The sequence below is a fragment of the Pangasianodon hypophthalmus genome, chromosome 11 (assembly GCF_027358585.1).
Source record: "Pangasianodon hypophthalmus isolate fPanHyp1 chromosome 11, fPanHyp1.pri, whole genome shotgun sequence".
Classification (NCBI taxonomy): Eukaryota; Metazoa; Chordata; class Actinopteri; order Siluriformes; family Pangasiidae; genus Pangasianodon; species Pangasianodon hypophthalmus.
Window position 1 is genome coordinate 9,471,126 of NC_069720.1, and position 18,546 is coordinate 9,489,671.

Genomic DNA, 18,546 nt, shown 5'->3' on the forward strand with positions numbered 1-18,546 from the left:
AGCACAGTTTGCCAGTCAGTTATAGATTTTCTTGTACTCCAGTTTGTATAAAATAAATATGTAATAAATTGTGAGTTCACCCCTTATTTAACACACTCAGGACAATCAGACTTTTCCCAGAACTTGTTCACTGTTTATAGTTCTTAATTAATCTTTCATTACATGCACATAAAGCACTAGCTTTTTCCTGTTTCTCTGTGCAGAGAGAACCACAGCGAGATTGAGCGACGCCGGCGTAATAAAATGACGCAGTACATCACTGAGCTGTCGGACATGGTGCCCACTTGCAGTGCGCTGGCCAGGAAACCCGACAAGCTCACCATCCTGCGTATGGCCGTGTCACACATGAAGTCTATGAGAGGAACTGGCAACACGTCCACTGATGGAGCCTATAAACCCTCCTTCCTCACTGAGCAGGTGTGCAGCATGGCTTCACCACCACACAAATTGCACTTTAATTTACTTTTTTATGGCCAAGAATACTTTATTTTTAACAATTTATATACTGATTTAGGATGAAGTATGCTTTAAATAAAAAAATTAAATTAGGTAAAAGCAAACAAAAAAAAAACAACAACAAATTAATAAACTTCTGATTCAAAGCTCATCATACTATCTATTGATATGATTTAAACAGCAGACAGAAATTATGAAAGTTAGACAGAGGTAAAAATGCTGTGGGCTGCTTTTAGGAGTTGCAGAGGAAGCATGGTTGATTCGTTTGGTTATTAATTTTATAATATCATATATTTATATATTTAGGCTCAACTCACCTTAAAAGACATTGTTTGGCTTAATAATATCTTATATTAGCAGAGGTGGTAAAAGTTGAAGAATTTCAAAATAGCTTCAAATTCTTCATTCGAGTTTAAGTAGAAAAATATAATTGCTTAAAAATTAGAAAGTGGGTAGAAAGTGAGTAGAAAATAGAGAATTTTCTTTTGAAATGTAGTAGTTAGAAGTCAGAAGTATTAGATGGAAGAAAAACTCAAGTAAAGTATAGATGTTTAAAAACCAGACATTGAATAGTAATCTGAATAGTAGTAAGAAACAGTTTCATAACATAGAAAATAAGCCAATATTAAAAAATGTAATATGCAAATTACTAGAATGTCTTGCACTAAATTAGCTAAATTTAGCTCCAGAACAACAATAAAGACACATCTTTGAGACATTAATCATTATTGACATTTGGAGTAAGAGCAAAATTGTGCAAATGTAATTTTTTTTCACTGAATAGCTTCAAGGTGCCAAAAATCATAGTGGATTCTGCCAAACAGACAAGATGGGGTTCTTCAGCATGATTGTACTCATCAAACTCACATTTATTCCATCTGCAGATGCTTTCATACAAAACATCTTGCAGCTGATGTTGAACAGAGGCAGCTTGAGAGTGCCAGAATGTGAATGAACAACCTTCTAATTGGAACATTAGCTAGAGAACCATCACTGCAAATTGAGCAGTTCAGACAGTACGTTAGGCAAATCGTAGCATGCTAATGCTTCTTGGTTCGTGTCATAGTGCATGGTGTGGTCTGTTCTGTAGGAACTGAAGCACCTGATCCTGGAGGCGGCTGATGGTTTCCTGTTTGTGGTGGCGGCTGAGACGGGGCGTGTGATCTACGTGTCGGACTCGGTGACCCCCGTGCTGAACCATCCTCAATCCGAGTGGTTCGGCAGCACTCTGTATGAGCAGGTCCATCCTGATGATGTGGAGAAACTCCGCGAGCAGCTCAGCACCTCCGAGAACTCCATGACTGGTAAGATACTTAAAAGTAAAAAAAAAAAAAAAAAAACACCTAAAATAGGCAAACATGTCTAGTAAAGATAGATACCTAGGAGATTACCTAGTAAAACGAACCAAGTTAGGACTAGTAAACATATCAGTGGCAAAAACAAGTGTTTTAAATTTGCCAAGGTGCCAAACATAGAATAGGAAAACTACTATTACTGTTAGCACTCATTCATCCATGCCAGTGTTTATATTTTTCAGTAACTGACCTGATGGGATTATTATCTTCAGTAACTACTATGAATTATTATGTAAGTACAGTGAAGTTTATAGGTAAGATATGTAGTTATAAGAGTGAGGAATGTAAGTATGGTCCTGCTGATGGATTCTGGGAGTTTAAGGGCCTAAAAGAAGCAGCTTTGGCTTATTGTTGGACTGTGAAGGTCTGTGATTCATTTATTTTCATGCAGGTTAATATATGAAATATGTAAGGAATAAAACACAACCGGCATGCTGTTATAGGAAAATAATCAACAATAGGGTAGATTTGATTATTTTTCCTTTTATTCCTCCTATACCAGAGCAATTTGGCAGCAGTTAAATATTTTAAATTCATCTTTTTTAAGTTAATTAATTAACCTTTCTTTGTTAAATAGCTACATTTTTTATGATCCATTATTATTAAGTTTAGATTACGTTGCATGTCTGCCATGCAAGTCTCTGTGAATGAGCTGTTACTACATAAATGATAACATAAGCACATTAATATAAAGCTGTGATTTGCCTTGAAGTCAGCACTACTGTCTGAGCCTTACTGTTATACAAATTAATCAACACATTCTGACCAATCAGAGTCAAGAATTCAACAGCTCTGTAGTATAGAGTACAATAATGGATAATCTACATCATCTACAGCATCTTAGATGATCTACATCTGCAATATAACAATACATACACAGGTTGTAGATTTTCACACTGATTTGACCAAAAATATTCAACGAACACATTTATGTGATTAGAAACTGATGGGAAGAGTATTGATCACACACACAACACAGAAAAAGATGAGCTCTCTATTTTTCCATAGTTAACTTATAAGTGGATAATGCTTTACATTAAGGTTCTTTTAACACATATTATTTAACACATTAGTTAACATGAAAAAACTATGAACTTCTGCATTAATACACATTAAAAACATAACTTGTGGTGGCTGTTTTTTTTTTCTTTCCTGACAATGAACCAATACCAAATACTCAACACCTGCATTGACCAACATGAACAACACCTTATGTAATGTTTGTGGTTGTAAACTGACAAAATTCAGAACTCAGGGTGAATAACAGTTTTCATTATTAAACAATAGAGAGACCTAGAGTTCATTTACATCTCAACATTTAGTAACTTAATATAATTATTTATTTACTTGGCACTTTCTCACATACTGTTTATTAATGCTGAAGTTTATCATTTGTTAGTGCAGTAAATAATGTTAATTATGGTAAAGCATTACATAGACAAGATGCATTGACAAAAAATTCAAGATTTATAATTAGATTATAAATACCAGTGATGTAAGTTTAAAAGACAGGTGTTGCATCTTAATAAGAAGAATTGTTTTTTTTCTACACAAATAAACTTTGTTGTAGTTTGACGATGCAGAACTGATCCAAATGCAAATGAAGGATGTGGTTTTGCTACAGCATACAACTACATTTACTGTCTGTGGAAGTGTATTTGTTGCTCCTTCTTGGCAATTGTGGTCATGGAATGGTCCAATCTGAGGTCTTTTGTTGATAATGATTTCTAAGAGCTTGGATTAATAGCTATGAATATGGCAAATAATGCATCGCACAGTAAGCTTTCCTCCAACAGCTGTATTTCTGTTTTATGAAGTTGCTACTTGTGCTGTTCATGTTATTTTTGAGCAGCTAGGACCCTTAGTGTGTTGTTGGAGAAAGTAGCCTGTAGGATATTAGCAGGCAAGCATCATTCTGCCACACTTCAGTGCCTGGAAGCATAAATCCTGCTGACTGCTTCAAGATTCATCTCTCTCCTCCAGGAAATCTCATATATTACACATTTTCTCGCCAGAGGGCACTCTAAACTCGCACATCTCTCATTCCTCTCTCCTGCTCGCTTCCCGCCTGCAGCATCCTCTCTCATTTTGCCATTTTGAAGAATAGTTCACCCTGCTAACAAGCAAGATAAATTCCACTAGGGCTAACTTGCATTATGCAAATGAGATCGTTCTTATTGACTCTGGAAAAAATTCATTCACTACTATTAATGTAGCATATTTTTCTAATTTACTCTATGCATGTAAATGACAATTTGAGTATGTCTGTCTGAGCTCATCTGTCATCAAGCTCATTAGTTACATTGCTTTATATTTGTATATATTATTATATCTTATGTATGAGTGCAGTTTTGACAGCCAAAATAACCACAAATGAAAAAAAGGGCTACAAAACACAAGGTGTATTTCAAACTGTCTCCCAAAACTGACAGTAGAGGAGGCTGATACATTATTTACTGCAGGGAGATCCATAAAAAAACACTTTTAGGGTTTATTTGTGGGGGTGTTTAAGAGTGAGGTGCACACTGCGAAATCAATACAAGTGACTATTAACTGCACCAAAGTACTTAAAAATAATTTGTCCAGAAAATTTATCCTAAATTAATCTGACAATGGAGAGAAAGTTCACACTGGTGTAATATAGTCATCAACAGGGATAGGGGTTGCATTGATTAGTTGACTAATACTGGTACCGACCGAATTCTGATCCCGCCCACTCCTGTGGTTAATTTTGTAATCTGTTACAGCTAAATAAAATATAAATAAAATCTTTGCACAGTGGCGTAGTGAATTCTGTTATGGCCAGTGCTGCGTGAAAGAGCGTAGTTGGTGCCATGGTTTGCATTTCACTTTACAAGCCACTTTCAGTTTGGTTGTCACAGCTGCCACCTACCAATCCAATCCATACTCTCCTTTTTTTTTTTTTTTTTTCTCGGATGCTACTGAGGCCGGAGATGACCTTGATTGTTCAACTCCCAGGTCATTATCAGCTTGGAAAAATCTCTAAAACACTGCTGTAGACATAGCATCATCCAGCTAAGGAAGGTCTCTCATTGAGCTATAAGGAGGAATTTGATGATGTGCATGAGCTTCCATGCTGCAGCCATTTTAGCTGATTCTGACACTGAAAGAGCTGAGAGACTCAGGGTTAATACCCTACAGTACAGGTATTAATCCAACATGCCTTCTGAATGCGTTTTGGATACTTTCCGCATCTCTTAAACTTATAATGTTCAAATCTTTATGCAAATCTTTCCACAAAGGTGGAACAATCTACTCAGCTTTTTTTGGCTTTACAGATTCTCTCATACACTAAAAATGCCTAAATATTCCTTTAAATATTTATATGTAAATCTAATATTGCATTGTACAGACCTGTTCTTTAAGATTAAAGCGTCTTAGCTGTGTGAGCCATTCCAGTGCAGTTTACTCAAATGGGAAAGAATTGTATAGCTGACATGGACACTGACTAATTTCATTTAGAACTGAGATTTGAGCTGGACATTTCTGTAAGCACATTTTCTATCACTGAAGTCAGCATTTTGTAAAGGCCAACTTTTTATATCCTCTGTGTTATATGGTCATATTAAATTATATTTGCTGGTGATTGTATTTGTTTTGGTCGCAGTTGTTGGTGTATATCTGTAAGATAAGACGGGGAGATAAATGTCCCAGTGCAATGTGGGTAATGATCATTTGCATCTCTTCTGAGACAACAACAATGTGTGAGTTAATGTGTAACTAATGATCTGAGGTATGAAAGATATGTTTAAAGCAGCCAATGTTCCAGGGTTCCAGTTTAGAGCAGTTTCTGTCTAATATCATAATTAGGAATTGTGCAAGTAGTTACCAATAATAAAAGGAATTGAGGAATGGGATGCCATTTTCATTCCCCATGACTAACCAGCAGACAAAGAGAAACTTGGAAAGGAAACTGGTTTGGTAATGTTTCTAGTAAGAGTATGGCAAAAAAGTGTGCTCATAATGCTTTTTTTATGATGCACAATGCATATCACTATATTTAGGTGTGCTAACAGAGTGTCACCAGAGCAGCAGTGTTACAGTTAAAAATTGAGAAACTGACTTTTTATTTAATAATGTTTTGAACATAGTTCAGTTTTCGAAACTGTACATAGTAGACAGTGTAAAAATCTCACTAGGTAAAGGGCTTTCCCAGGCTGCTACACACTTAAGATGCAAAAATTGAGGTAACATGAAACTGTTCATATAGACCTTTTTACAGTGATTAGGTAACAATCCACTTAGACATGTATTACTATCGATAATATCAGCGATTCTGATGATACCAGAGTCCTTGAAAGCAAAATTAGCCATGTTGTCTGGGACAGATGACATACTGCCTCCCCTGTCAATCAGAGCAACACTAACCAATCATGGAGTGTGTCATGTATTCCTACACGTGTTCTGCTGCCCTGTGACGCAGCATTAGCATCAGTTCGAAAAGATGTGCTGGCTGGCTTCATGTGTCTTGGAGGAAACACGTGTCAGTCTTTTCCCTCTCCGGTTGGTAGCTGATGTATGATAGAAGAGAGCTGGCTAGTGGGTGGGAGAAAACAGACAGGGAATAGTGTGACATTATGCATCACAATGTCCATTTCATTACATTGTCCAGCCTGAGTACACATGTAATGAAAGGAACTGTTTGTGGTGTCAGGCTTTACAGAGAGAGAGACACGCCTGGATTCATTCAGTCGCTGTCATCTCTCAACTTTTGAACATTACACACGGTTTTGAATCACTGCAGCGTATCATAAATATTGAGATTAATTTCCGGCTATAAAACTATCTCTAAAACTATCCATCATTGCTTACGGACAGAGGGGTAAATTTCACAAACATCCCAGCCGAAGTGTGTGTATTAGATGATGGACATTGAAGAATTCCCTTTCATGTCTAGGGAAAAAAAATAATTCTGTTTGCCTCCATCTTTCTAATGTTCTTGTAGCCAGTCCAGCTAAAATATTGAAAAGCTCCTGATGAGGTTTTGATAAGCTCATATTTTTCAATGATAAAGCAAGCAGCTAAGAGATTTTTCTCTCCTTCCTCTCTCCCACTAATGTGCCTTTCAAAGGTGAACTGTTATGTATTGGTCTTGCATGCATAATTGAATTGCGCAATCTGCTGATTAACGCTTGATTTTGTCTGGAGTGAGAAATGATGGTGGAACATTCGGTGGAGGCTCAGCGATCATCAATCAAGTCAAATATCAGGATGTGATGATGTAACATATCTCATTCGTTCCTGGTATGTCGGCTCCAGGCCGAGTGTGCTGCACGAAGCCTGATTACAACACTGCATTGTCTTCAACACTTAAAATATAATTAGTCAAAAAAACAACCCTTAAACTGATATACACATTTCAGTGATGTGTCATATTAATCATTGATTTGTCAATTCGATTATGCAGTTGATTTGTTGAATTATGATGTAATTAAATAACGCAATGACTGCACAAGAACTGCACAAATATTAGGCCTAACAATCTATTAGGTTTATAAAATTAGTTCATGTCTGTTTTAAATTTCATCAGATTTATGCTCTTATTTGTAAGCACATTTTGTTTCAACAGTTGCATAATAATAAGAAGAATGATTGTTTTGCTTTTACAAAATAGAGGCAGAAGATCATTTTATACTTGATAATTTATCACCATGGAAATGCTAGTGTTTAACTGACAGACTATGACCTAGCTGAAATTTATTTTTCACATGATCTTGAGAAAGGAAAGCTTGTTTTATGAAGATAACAAAGAAGCTGATTGATTTGGTTTGTATTGCATATGAGCAACTTTTTATCTTCAGCCTAGGGTTTCAGATTGTGTGAGTATGTTAGATGTGCACGGTGTCTGGGCTGGACTGGCGTCCTGTCCAGGGTTTGTTCCTGCCTTGCATCCAGTGTTCCCAGGATAAGCTCCAGACCTACCTTGACACTGACCAGGATGAAGCAGTTATTGAAGAAGAAAGGTTTAAAAAATAAAGCAAAAAAAAAAACCTGCCCAATGTGACAGATAGCAGATACATGTTAGCAAAGTAGCCATAATATGTATTAGGCCAAATCCAGAAAGCCAACAGAGGCTCAGGAATGCACAGTAACACTGAACAAGATTTCGCAAAGACACAACAGGGATAAAGTAGACAAAATAGTCAGGTGCCAAAACAAAACAGGTGAATACAAACAAGTAATAAGCCAATGGCAGGTGGTGGGGCGGAGACGGGACCAAAACAAACGTGAATGTATGGTCCTAGTTACCATGAGAACCACAACATAGTACAATGTCAGTGTCAGTATTGTGCTGTGTGATGCAACAAAACAGGTGAATACAAACAAGTAATAAGCCAATGGCAGATTGTGGGGTGGAGATGAGACCAAAACAAACGTGAATGTATGGTCCTAGTTACCATGAGAACCACAACACAACTGATAAACCCATACCAGCACCACACACAATACAATATCAGTGTCAGTATTGTGCTGACAGAGATCCTCCATCCAAGTAATATCTTCTCTCTGGTGGTCCTGTGATGGTTCTTGTGTATTCATGAATGGGGTAGACAGTAGTGATGTGTCAGCTGCAAATGCGTTGGCTCTTAGTGTCAGCAGTTTTAGGTGAAAGTTGAGAGGTATTTTTTTTTTTTTGTAGATGTAGGCAATTAGGATATCCCATTTATCAGGATAAGTGGAAATGAATCTTCTTAATGATGCACAGACACAGCAGGGAAAATAACATTAATGTAGGGATGCTTACTCTATTTGTAGTGCTTTGCTGATTTTGCAATTATTTAAATAGATTTTATGAAATGCAATGCAAAGTAATGTTGTTTTGTTAATTTGAAAGTAGGGTAAGACTTCTTGAAACGATTCTAGCCATAATTGGGCAAAGAAGAACAATCACCGTTATTGCAGATATCGTAAACTTTTCTGGGTTAGGAAAAAAAGGCAGCGAGCCGTTTGGAAGAAGAAAGAGTCACCCCTCATTGGTGAGCTGAGCTAAATGTCTGTTGGTATGTACAATGTGTCAAATCCTGTCTACTGCTGATAAGAATTTGGCCTCTTTGGCTCAGAGTCAATAAGAACTCTTTTGGCTCCCAAAGGGCTAATTGCCTTTTTTCGAAGCTAGACAAAGTTTATGATGTTTATGGTAGTGTTTTCTTTTACTAACTATGACTGAAATTGTTTTATGAAGCCTTACTCAGCCCTCTAATTAACAAAATACAATTATCATTAATGGACTGCATGTAACAAAACCTATTTCAATAATTGTAATTGAAAATAGCCAGAATTCCAATTTTACGTCTCCTTAATATGCAAAAATTTATTCAACTCTCATAATTACAGATGTGCTTTGTTGTTATCTCTATGGTTCTGGTCAAACGGTGATACCACACGTTTCCCAAAGTCTTTTCCCAAACTAATTTAATTTAAAACTTTATTCTTTCTCACAAGTCAATCTGGGGTTGCTTTCACCAAATATTAGTTTGTGGATGAAAATAAATATTTTGTACATTGCTCGTTTTGCACTTGAAGGACCCCATTATGCTTTGCTGTATTTCCCACCCTTTTATCTGCTCCACACGTGTAGAAGATGAGTGCTGCCTAAATATTTACCCTGGCTGTCTTTAATGCCATGGGATGATTGCTGTTTGTTGCTTCAACCTATCTCGGGAAAGAGAGATCAGCTTGTCCATGGAACTGCTCAGCAAAGCCAAGAGGAGGTAATGTAGAATGTGTGTTAGCCATGACCTGCTTGTCAATTTACCCCAAACATGTCCCCTGGCACATGAGGCTGAACAAGTTCGTGTGGTTGTTAGAGGAGATGCTTCCTCGAGTGGAAGGGATTCGTCGCTCTTCCCTAAACAATTTGCATTTTGCTTGGTCTTTTTCCCAATGCCATCATCTGGGCCAATCTGGCACCCATTTCCTCTCCCTTTCAGATTCAATCATGCCGTTTTAATGATCAGAGTCCGTGACTAGAGGAGCTGAACCGGTCATGGGTCACAGGAGGTCACAAATTTCAGCTGTGGTTTTTGCTCTCTCCCGTTCCCCTCTGTTTTTTCCCCTTCCTTTCCTGCCAGGATCTTCACTCCAAAGTAAACTTCACCTGCTGCGCCTCTTTGCTGGGAAAAATGGAAGCTGTTTGGACCCACACTGCACCATAAAACAAAAAATGACGATGTTAAACACTAGTGCTGCTTACTCATCCCACTCCAAACAGACATGGGTCACAAATGACGTTCAGACAGATTTACCGTAACCACCGTCGTCATGTTTTTGTAAAAGTGTGTGAATGAGAAAATTGTAAATGATTAAAAGCTTGTATTATTTATCTGAGGCTATTCAAGTTAGCACAATAGCAGTTTGTTTATGCTCGCTGTCTCATTCATTTAGAGAATTTATCTCAAACATAAACCTCCCATTTTCTTTTACAGTGAACCACACAACTTCTATTCCGCTGCCGCTCCTTTTCAGATATTTATCTCTTGTCTAACACATTTATGTGTAATCTGGATGAAGGCTTTCTCCTGCGATGAGCTTATTTTAAGATATTCTCATATTTTTATGCCATTTGAACTCCATAGCAAGTTCTCATCTGACTTCTGTAAGTTGTTAAAGTCAAGTAAGTTTCCATGTAACCAGAGTTAAGAGGTCAGAGTTGTTGGACAGGTTAACGTGGTGTGTCTGAAATTCTGGGCAGCAGATTTTGTGGAAAATTCCCTTTAAGCATTGAGCTGAAAATGTGGCTGGGGCTCGGCTTCCTGCGAAATGCACTGTAACACCCCCTTTCTGTATCTGTATACCAGTTAATGCCTGCACACACACTTCGAAATAAGTCTTCATTGAGGCTTGGGACACAGTAGTTATCATTAAAACATTTAATGTATTAGTTTGCAGAGATGTTACTTCCTTGTTACTTCCTTCCTTGTTATTTCCTAAAATATGAAAAAAAAAACAAAATGATATCAGTCCAAAAGATTGTATTTCCCAATCTGAATGCCATTTAAATATTTTATAATTATAATAATATTTATATTTAATATTTATATGCCGCCCCTAGTAGGCCAATCGTGAAAGTAATCCAATTGTGATACGTAGCTCGTCCAATATCATCTAAAATATAGATTATTCTGGTAAAGATATTGATAGTTAAAAAAAAAATAATAATAATAATTGTATCAGCCCATGGCGTTCTCTATTCTGATGACATAGAAAACAATCTCTCGCCCACATTTACAAATGATTTTTACAGTTACACTTCTTTGTTATTTACACAATACAGTAGACATGAAATAATTCATTTACGTATTAATATGCTTCTTCTGATATATTCTATAGGGTTTCTATATTAACAGCTTACACAGGGACTTGTAATGGCTGTGGATGTTCCCCGTAAAGGTTTAAAAAGAAGTGTGCAATCTTTGATGTTTTCTGTGAGAAGATGTTTGTTTAGCTTTTTGGAAGGAGTCTGCAGTGTCAGAGCTTTTTAACAGTCAGTGGTAAAGCTGTATCTTCTTCTAAATAGCTGTAAGTCTTTAGGACTGATGGCTTTGCGGTTTCTCAGTAACATGACAAGCTCCTTTTTATGTCTTATTAATTTCAAGAGAGAAAAAAAGAGAGACTGGCGAATGACTTTTTATAGCTATTATAAAGTAGCTATTATAACGTAAGTAGCGTAAACTAAATGTAAGTAGATGTAACTATAAATGGATAAAATGCATGATGTGACAACACACCCTGCTGTGATTTGTACTTATTAGGCTAAGAATACTATTCTTTTGCAGAAATGGTGACGAAGTTGGGTAAAAATAACCAGAAATTAAAAGTTACTAGAGCTATACATTGAAACAATTAGTGGAAATTGCTTCTATTTTTATCTTTATTTGCCTTTGTTATTTGTGGAGGAATGCTAATAGCTGAATCACTTTCAGAGGATTTGGCATCATCACATCAGTGTGGAAAGACTGCTGGGGGTGAGATCTGCTCCGGAGGATTTCTAACAGCTGTCAGCTGCTTGTTTTTTAGTAACTTCTCTTTTTACCAGGTTTTCTATAATTTGTTTATGGGAATGGCTTTAGGCTTAGATCATAGACGCTCTCGTATCCTGCAGCTATGACTTTGTTACTGAATAATTAAAGCACATGAATCATTGACTGCTGTGTTTTGACCGGGAGACATGTTTGTATGCTTTGGTTCTCGGTGACGTTGCTCTATTAGCTGTACTGAAAGGAAAACACATTCAGGGAGTTATTTGCTTGCAAAGCTTCCAGTAAAGAACTCCAGAATAGAAGATGCCTCAGACAGTACTGTGATAACAGAGATGTTATTCTGTTATAGTACTTCCTGCTTGTTTCATTCTGTGTGTATATGTGTGTGTGTGTTGCAGGCCGGATCCTGGACCTGAAGACAGGGACAGTGAAGAAAGAGGGACAGCAGTCCTCAATGAGGATGTGTATGGGCTCCAGACGCTCCTTTATCTGCAGAATGAGGTATAATTTTCAAAGCTGGGAGCTTTCAGAACCTCTTTTATAGGAACTTTCAGAACCACTTTCATAGCAATTTTGAGAGCCACCATCAAAAGAACTTTCAGAACCACCGTCATAAGAACTTTCAGAACCACCGTCATAGAAACTTTCAGAACCACCGTCATAGGAACATTCAGAGCTCATTTCTTAGGAACTCTCAGAACCACTTTCTCAGGAACGTTCAGAACCACTTTTTCAGAACTTCAGGAGTCACTTTCATAGGAACTTTCAGAACCACTTTCATGGGAAAATTCAGAGCTAATTTCTTAAGAACTTTCAGAACCACTTTTTTAGGAACTTTCAGAAACACTTTTTCAGAACTTTCAGAGTCACTTTCATAGGGACTTTTAGAACCACTTTCATGGGAACTTTCAGAACCACTTTTTAGGAACTTTCAGAACCACTTTCAAAGGAACTTTGAGAGCCACTGTCAAAAGAACTTTCAGAACCGCCTACTTAGGAACATTCAGAACCACTTTCATAGGAATTTTCAGAACAATTTTCATAGGAACTTTGAGACCTATTTTCACAGGCACTTTAAGGACCACTTTCATGGGAACTTTCATAAGTGACACTTACCGGTTTGAATCTCAGCCATGGCTTTCAAGGCCATAAAAGTAAGGCCACTGGTCTCACAGTTTGGTATTTCCCTCCTACTATTACACACATTGGCTAATCCAGGGGTTCTTAAACCTTTTTAAGGGAACCCTTTAACTGCAAATTAAATTACATGGACCCCCTCAGTACAGACCTATTTCATGAACATTATTCAAATGTGTATATTTATATATTTTGTCTATTTATTAGAGCCATATATGGGTTTTCTACTCGACCTTTCCACTGACAGAACACATTAGGTCCAAACTTACATTATTTATGAGCCTACTTGTTTTACAGTTCATTTCAAAGTGACGAGCCAAATAGGTTAAGGGCTATAGGAGCTATATTAATATAAGAACTTTTATAATGGTGGGTTAGGATCACCACCATCAACTAAATAAAAAAAAACAAAACAAAAATGCTCTCATTAGACGAGAATAAGGAAATTGGCCACATAAGTTTTCTTTTCTACAAAAATGGTTTGAATTTGGTGTCTGGCCTCTTCATGCCTGTGCCTTTTCACCTTCTAGGGGTGTAAACAAAAACTAATTTGTATCAGAAAATTGGTCCAACAGTCTTCAGTACAGCTGCATTGGTTTATAAACCTAAATCCAGTGTCTAGTTTCTTTACACGACAACGGCCTTTTGGGGACTGAAAACGCATATTCTTGAAAACGAGTTTCAAAGTGCAAGTTTTTGAAAATGCCGCCGTTATCATCTCCATGTAAACACCCAATACGGGAATCTTTGAAAACGGTGACGTCATGCGCGTGCGTAGTACGTGTTAGGTATGTAGACATGCGCAGTACGTGTCTATTGTAAAGGTAAGCACGAACCAACATACACAACAATGGCGGAGTACATGGTAGTGTTGTTGCTGCTCAAGTTTGCTAACGCTTCTTCAGCAAAGTATGGATTTACTTCACCAATATTACAACCAACTAACAAGGTGACAGCGCCAACTACTGGCCTGGCATACGTAATACAGCGTTTTTGGCCGTTATTGCGGATATGTGTAAACGCAAATTGTTTTGAAAACGCAAGAGAAAAACTTTTCCGTTTTTGACTACATCGTTGTCGTGTAAACGTAGCCTCAGAAATAACTCAAACCAGCACGTCTGGCACCAAAAGTCATACCACGATTAAAGTCACTGAGGTCAATTTTTTTTTTATTCTGATGTTTGATATGAACATTAACAGGTCAAAATCTGAAACTCTTGTTTTTTTGGATTTTTTTTTTTGCATTGCACAGCTGCCGCATAGATGGCCTATTGGATAATTGCATGAATGCACAAGTCACGCAAAAAACTGAACATACAGTGCCACAGCTATTCGTAGCTGGGAGCCAAGGGAGCAAAATTGGCTGTGCTCTCTAGGTGGGAGGGATGGTCCTGTCAATCATAGCAACCCCAGCAAGTTGTGGGTGTCACACAACTTTCACGTGGAAGAGTGTAGATAGCTATGCTGTGTTATGCTGCTGTATGGTTTATGAGCAGTTTGAAAAGATATAAATGGCTGGCTTCATTAGATCTTGTAGGAAGCACACGTTAGCCTTCATCCTTCCTGGTTGGTAGTTGTTTTACGATCGGGTGAGCTCGCTTTTGGGTGGGACTTGACAGGAGACCAAATTAGCCCTTTTGCACCTCAAGCTATGAAAAAAACAAAGAAAATATGGCCACAAGTTTGATAGTTTGATTGTTATATTGTTTTCAGGGCATGGAGTAAATGCAGTTTAAATGCTCCACAAGCATAAATGGGTTAAGAGAAATCTGACTTTCTGTACGTAGAAGCCTGGACCGTTTTCATGTTTGCTTCCTTTAAACTTTGTTTGAACCTTCATGTTGTCCAAAAATGTGTTCAATCTAACCAGTTTTATACATATCTTAGCCATGACCTAGCAGTCTCTCAGTGTTTATCCCCCAAAATAACCCTGTGTTTTTCACAGGATGATACAGAACTTCCTGTACTTCCCGCATAATAGTGAAGAGGTATTTTCTGATTGCGAGATGCTTTTAATAATGACTAGTTTTCTGTTCTGGTCTACAAAGACATGTTGTCTGGACCGTGTTTGAAATCAGACTTTGTCTCTGTTTACGTTGCCTGTGTGTTTTTACATACTTCAGCATGAAGTAATAACTATCAGGGACGTCATCCAGGAATGTGCACGCGTTTCAAATTTTTTTATTTGTGTCCATGTTTCGAAATTGGAACAGTGTGTCGGGGTTGCGATGGTATGCGGCACTGATGAGGAACATACGTCCATAACAACATTCCTCCTCATGCCTGTAGACTACAGAGCTGTAAAGAACAGAAGTGATTATACAATGTTTAGCCTTTCTGCATTTAGGCATCATGACTAGACTTCAGGGAAACCGGTATGATCTGTTTGTTCTAGGTTTGTACCCTAGGACTGCTGAATAACTTGTTTGGCTCTGATGATGAGGGGAAACAGTTACGTTACCTTGATGAGAGTGACCTTTTGGATGGGAAATTCCATGTGTGTGGTTTGGATTATCCCTGACTGAAATTTGTTCACGGCTTAAGAAAAGTTCCCAATACTTCAGGGACCTCATGCTGATGAGTGAAACCTTAGCAAAGACAAGTGACATAAGTGTGACAAAAAACTTTTTAACAGGATGTGTTTTAATAATAGATATGTTTTCTCACATTGCACTGCATTTAACCATTTCTGATTGGGTGTAATAATTTGTTTTTGCTGGTGTTTAGCCCATTTGGATGACGTAGTGTTTTTTTAAAATCAAATTTACACTTCTTTTTAGCCAAGACATGTTTGTTGTCTGATGTTTGTGCTTTATTTTAGCACTAGAGCTATGAGAATAATATAACTAGTAGAGTTGTTACGCTATCACACTTTCATTTTAGTCACGGTGTTTGATCAGACAGTTACCTCACCATTGACTTTTTCAAAATACCAATTAAAATGTCTTTCTATATACAGATAAAATGTCTTTCCTTTCAGCCGCTCTCTCATTCAGCTTATAATGACAACATGATAAATACTGACGATGGAAGAGATTTTATGGAAAAGGTGTTCTCAACAATATACAATAATAAAGTCCAATCCTAATTTTTCTGCATGGGGAGGTGGGGTAATGTAATTATCTCTAAGATTTTAGTCCCATCCAAATCTGACATGTCAACTTGCAGGTCAACTTTGGTTAAAAATGTCTGTCAAATGAACAAATGCAAGTATATGATGCTTAATATTTGTAGGTAGAGCTCTTAAACATGTTTACAAACTCATTTCCCATTCTCACACTTCACTGGAGGTGTCAGAGTGTATATTTAGCCTCTCAGGCTTTCCTGAAGGAAATTAAAGATTAAGGTCCATCACTCAAGGAACCATTCTAGGAGTGCATACAGTATATTAGAAGTACATTTACGTACACTATATGGCCAAAAGTTTGTGGACACCTGACCATCGCAGCTATATATGGGCCTTCCCCAAACTGTTGCATTACGATTTTCTTCTTTCTTCGTTCTTCAAACCAAACTCCTGTGCACAAAGCAAGGTCAATGAAGACATGGTTTGCCAAGTTTGGAGTAGAAGAACTCAAGTTGCCTGCACAGAACCCTGACCTCAACCCCTCTGAACACCTTTGGGACGAGCTGGAACGCTGACTGCTCACCAGGCCTTCTCACTTGACATTACCATCTGACCTCACTAATGCTGTTGTGGCTGAATGAGCACAGATCTCCACAGCCATGTTTCAAAATCTAGTGGAAAGCCTTTCTAGAAGAGTGGAGGCTGTTATAGCAGCAAAGGGGGGACCAACTCTGTGTTAATGCCCATTGTTTTGGAATGTGCACATATGGGTGTGATGGCCATGTGTCTACATACTTTTGGCTGTATAGCGGATTTGGTGGACACCATTATCTAAAGTGGACGGTATGGTGGTGCATGTCTTGTATGTTCTCCCTGTGTCTATCTGGGATTCCTCAGTGCTCTTTGGTTCCTCCCACCTCCCAAAAGCATGTCTGTAGATGGATTGTCTATACTAAATTGCCCTTAGGTGCAAGTGTGTGTGTGTGTATGGTGCCCTGTGACGGACTGGCATCCCATCTATGGTGTCAGTGTTCCCGGGTTTGGCTCCAGATCAAGTGAGATTCTGAACTGGATAAAGCAGTTACTGAAATTGAGTGAATGAATGCAATTTATCAGCTGATGGATAAAGGTCTTGCTCAAGAGCCCAGTAGTGGCAGCTTGGTGGTGATAGGATTTGAAATCGCAACCTTGTGATCAGTAGCCCAGTGCTTTTAACATTTGTAGGACAGTACAGTGGCACTGGTACACCTTCAGCTTGCAGGATCCTCTTAAATGAATCCATTTTCATCCATCCACCAATCCATCCATCCATGCATCCATCATAAGCTATATTCATTTTTTTTTTCAGTCTGTGTGTTTGTGGTGTGTGATGAAGAGCATTTTCATTCTTTCATGTTGGAAAAGATTCACCAAGCGAAGATTTAACCATATGTTCAGTCTTTATGAGCTAACTCTATGGAATTCATTTCCACATTTCTTAAAATGCCTTTCTATTGCTTTTGAGCAGGTAAACTCTTTCCCATGGGTTATATTTTATGCTATCTAATGTATTGTTTTATAGCATCTTTATCTCTTACAATCTCTGTAAAGCTCTGTGCTTTACGCAGTTAAATAAAAAGCGCTCTATGACTAAAGTTTGTTTTTATTCATATTATGATTTCAGGTGTGGCAGCGCTCCTCTGGATCACATCTCTCTCAACCGTCTGTCGAGCATGAGGAAGAGATACAGGCAAGAATGCATACACATAAACTCTCTGCTTCTGTCACTCCTTTTCTCCAACTTTGCATAGTTATAACAAGTTACAGTACAGTAATCACTCTAATAATAGCTATATTATGCAATGAATATGAATATACACTCTGACTGCAGACTGGGTCACAGCGTAGGACACAGTAATAACATATTTTGTCTAAAAATCTACAATAAATGACATCATGGTGCTTTTATTTGAGAATAGAAGACAGGAGTAATATTTACGTAACATATGATCACATATCACACTCCTAACCCAGTTACATGGTGTTTTCAGTCAGACCAGAGACTTCTAATGACTGTGGGGATATATAATATATCGTCAGCATTATAGTCTAACTATAAAATGTTTTTTTTTAAGCAGTATGAATAAAAATAGCTCAGAATAGTTTATATACAGAAAGTCAACATGTGTAGTCTTTGTGTCAAATCCACTGTGCAGTATTTTTCTATAATAGATAACAGACAAGGAAGCAAGCCTCTCTCTTACTGAATAGTTTTCCCTTTTTTTTTGCTTTGCTGATGTGAAATTTAATCCACTGCTCATGTTATGTCTTTCATAAATTTGCCCTTATGACTCATCATGTTTAAACCTCATCTGTCACACACGTTCCTGACGGAACCCTGACTCAAGGAGACACATGTTTGCAGCCCACGAAAACTTTGGAATGCAGTACAATCTGAGCCAAAGATCTCAGCCTGGATTCCCTGACACAAATCTACACCAGAACCAGGGCAGAGCTGCTTATTTCCAACAGAGCTTAAAGTTATAATCCG

General features: G+C 37.7%; 1 protein-coding gene across 4 annotated transcripts in view; it reads left to right on the top strand.

Annotated features, from left to right (window-relative positions):
* Positions 1 to 18,546, top strand: part of arnt2 (aryl-hydrocarbon receptor nuclear translocator 2) — a 109,776-nt gene that overhangs the window by 24,893 nt on the left and 66,337 nt on the right. For all 4 annotated transcript variants that reach the window (XM_026930422.3, XM_026930424.3, XM_026930425.3 and 1 more), the window contains 4 exons: positions 204 to 417; positions 1,547 to 1,760; positions 12,211 to 12,313; positions 17,680 to 17,745. In XM_026930422.3, coding sequence (XP_026786223.1) covers positions 204 to 417; positions 1,547 to 1,760; positions 12,211 to 12,313; positions 17,680 to 17,745 — 597 coding nt within the window. The remainder of the gene's footprint in view (positions 1 to 203; positions 418 to 1,546; positions 1,761 to 12,210; positions 12,314 to 17,679; positions 17,746 to 18,546) is intronic.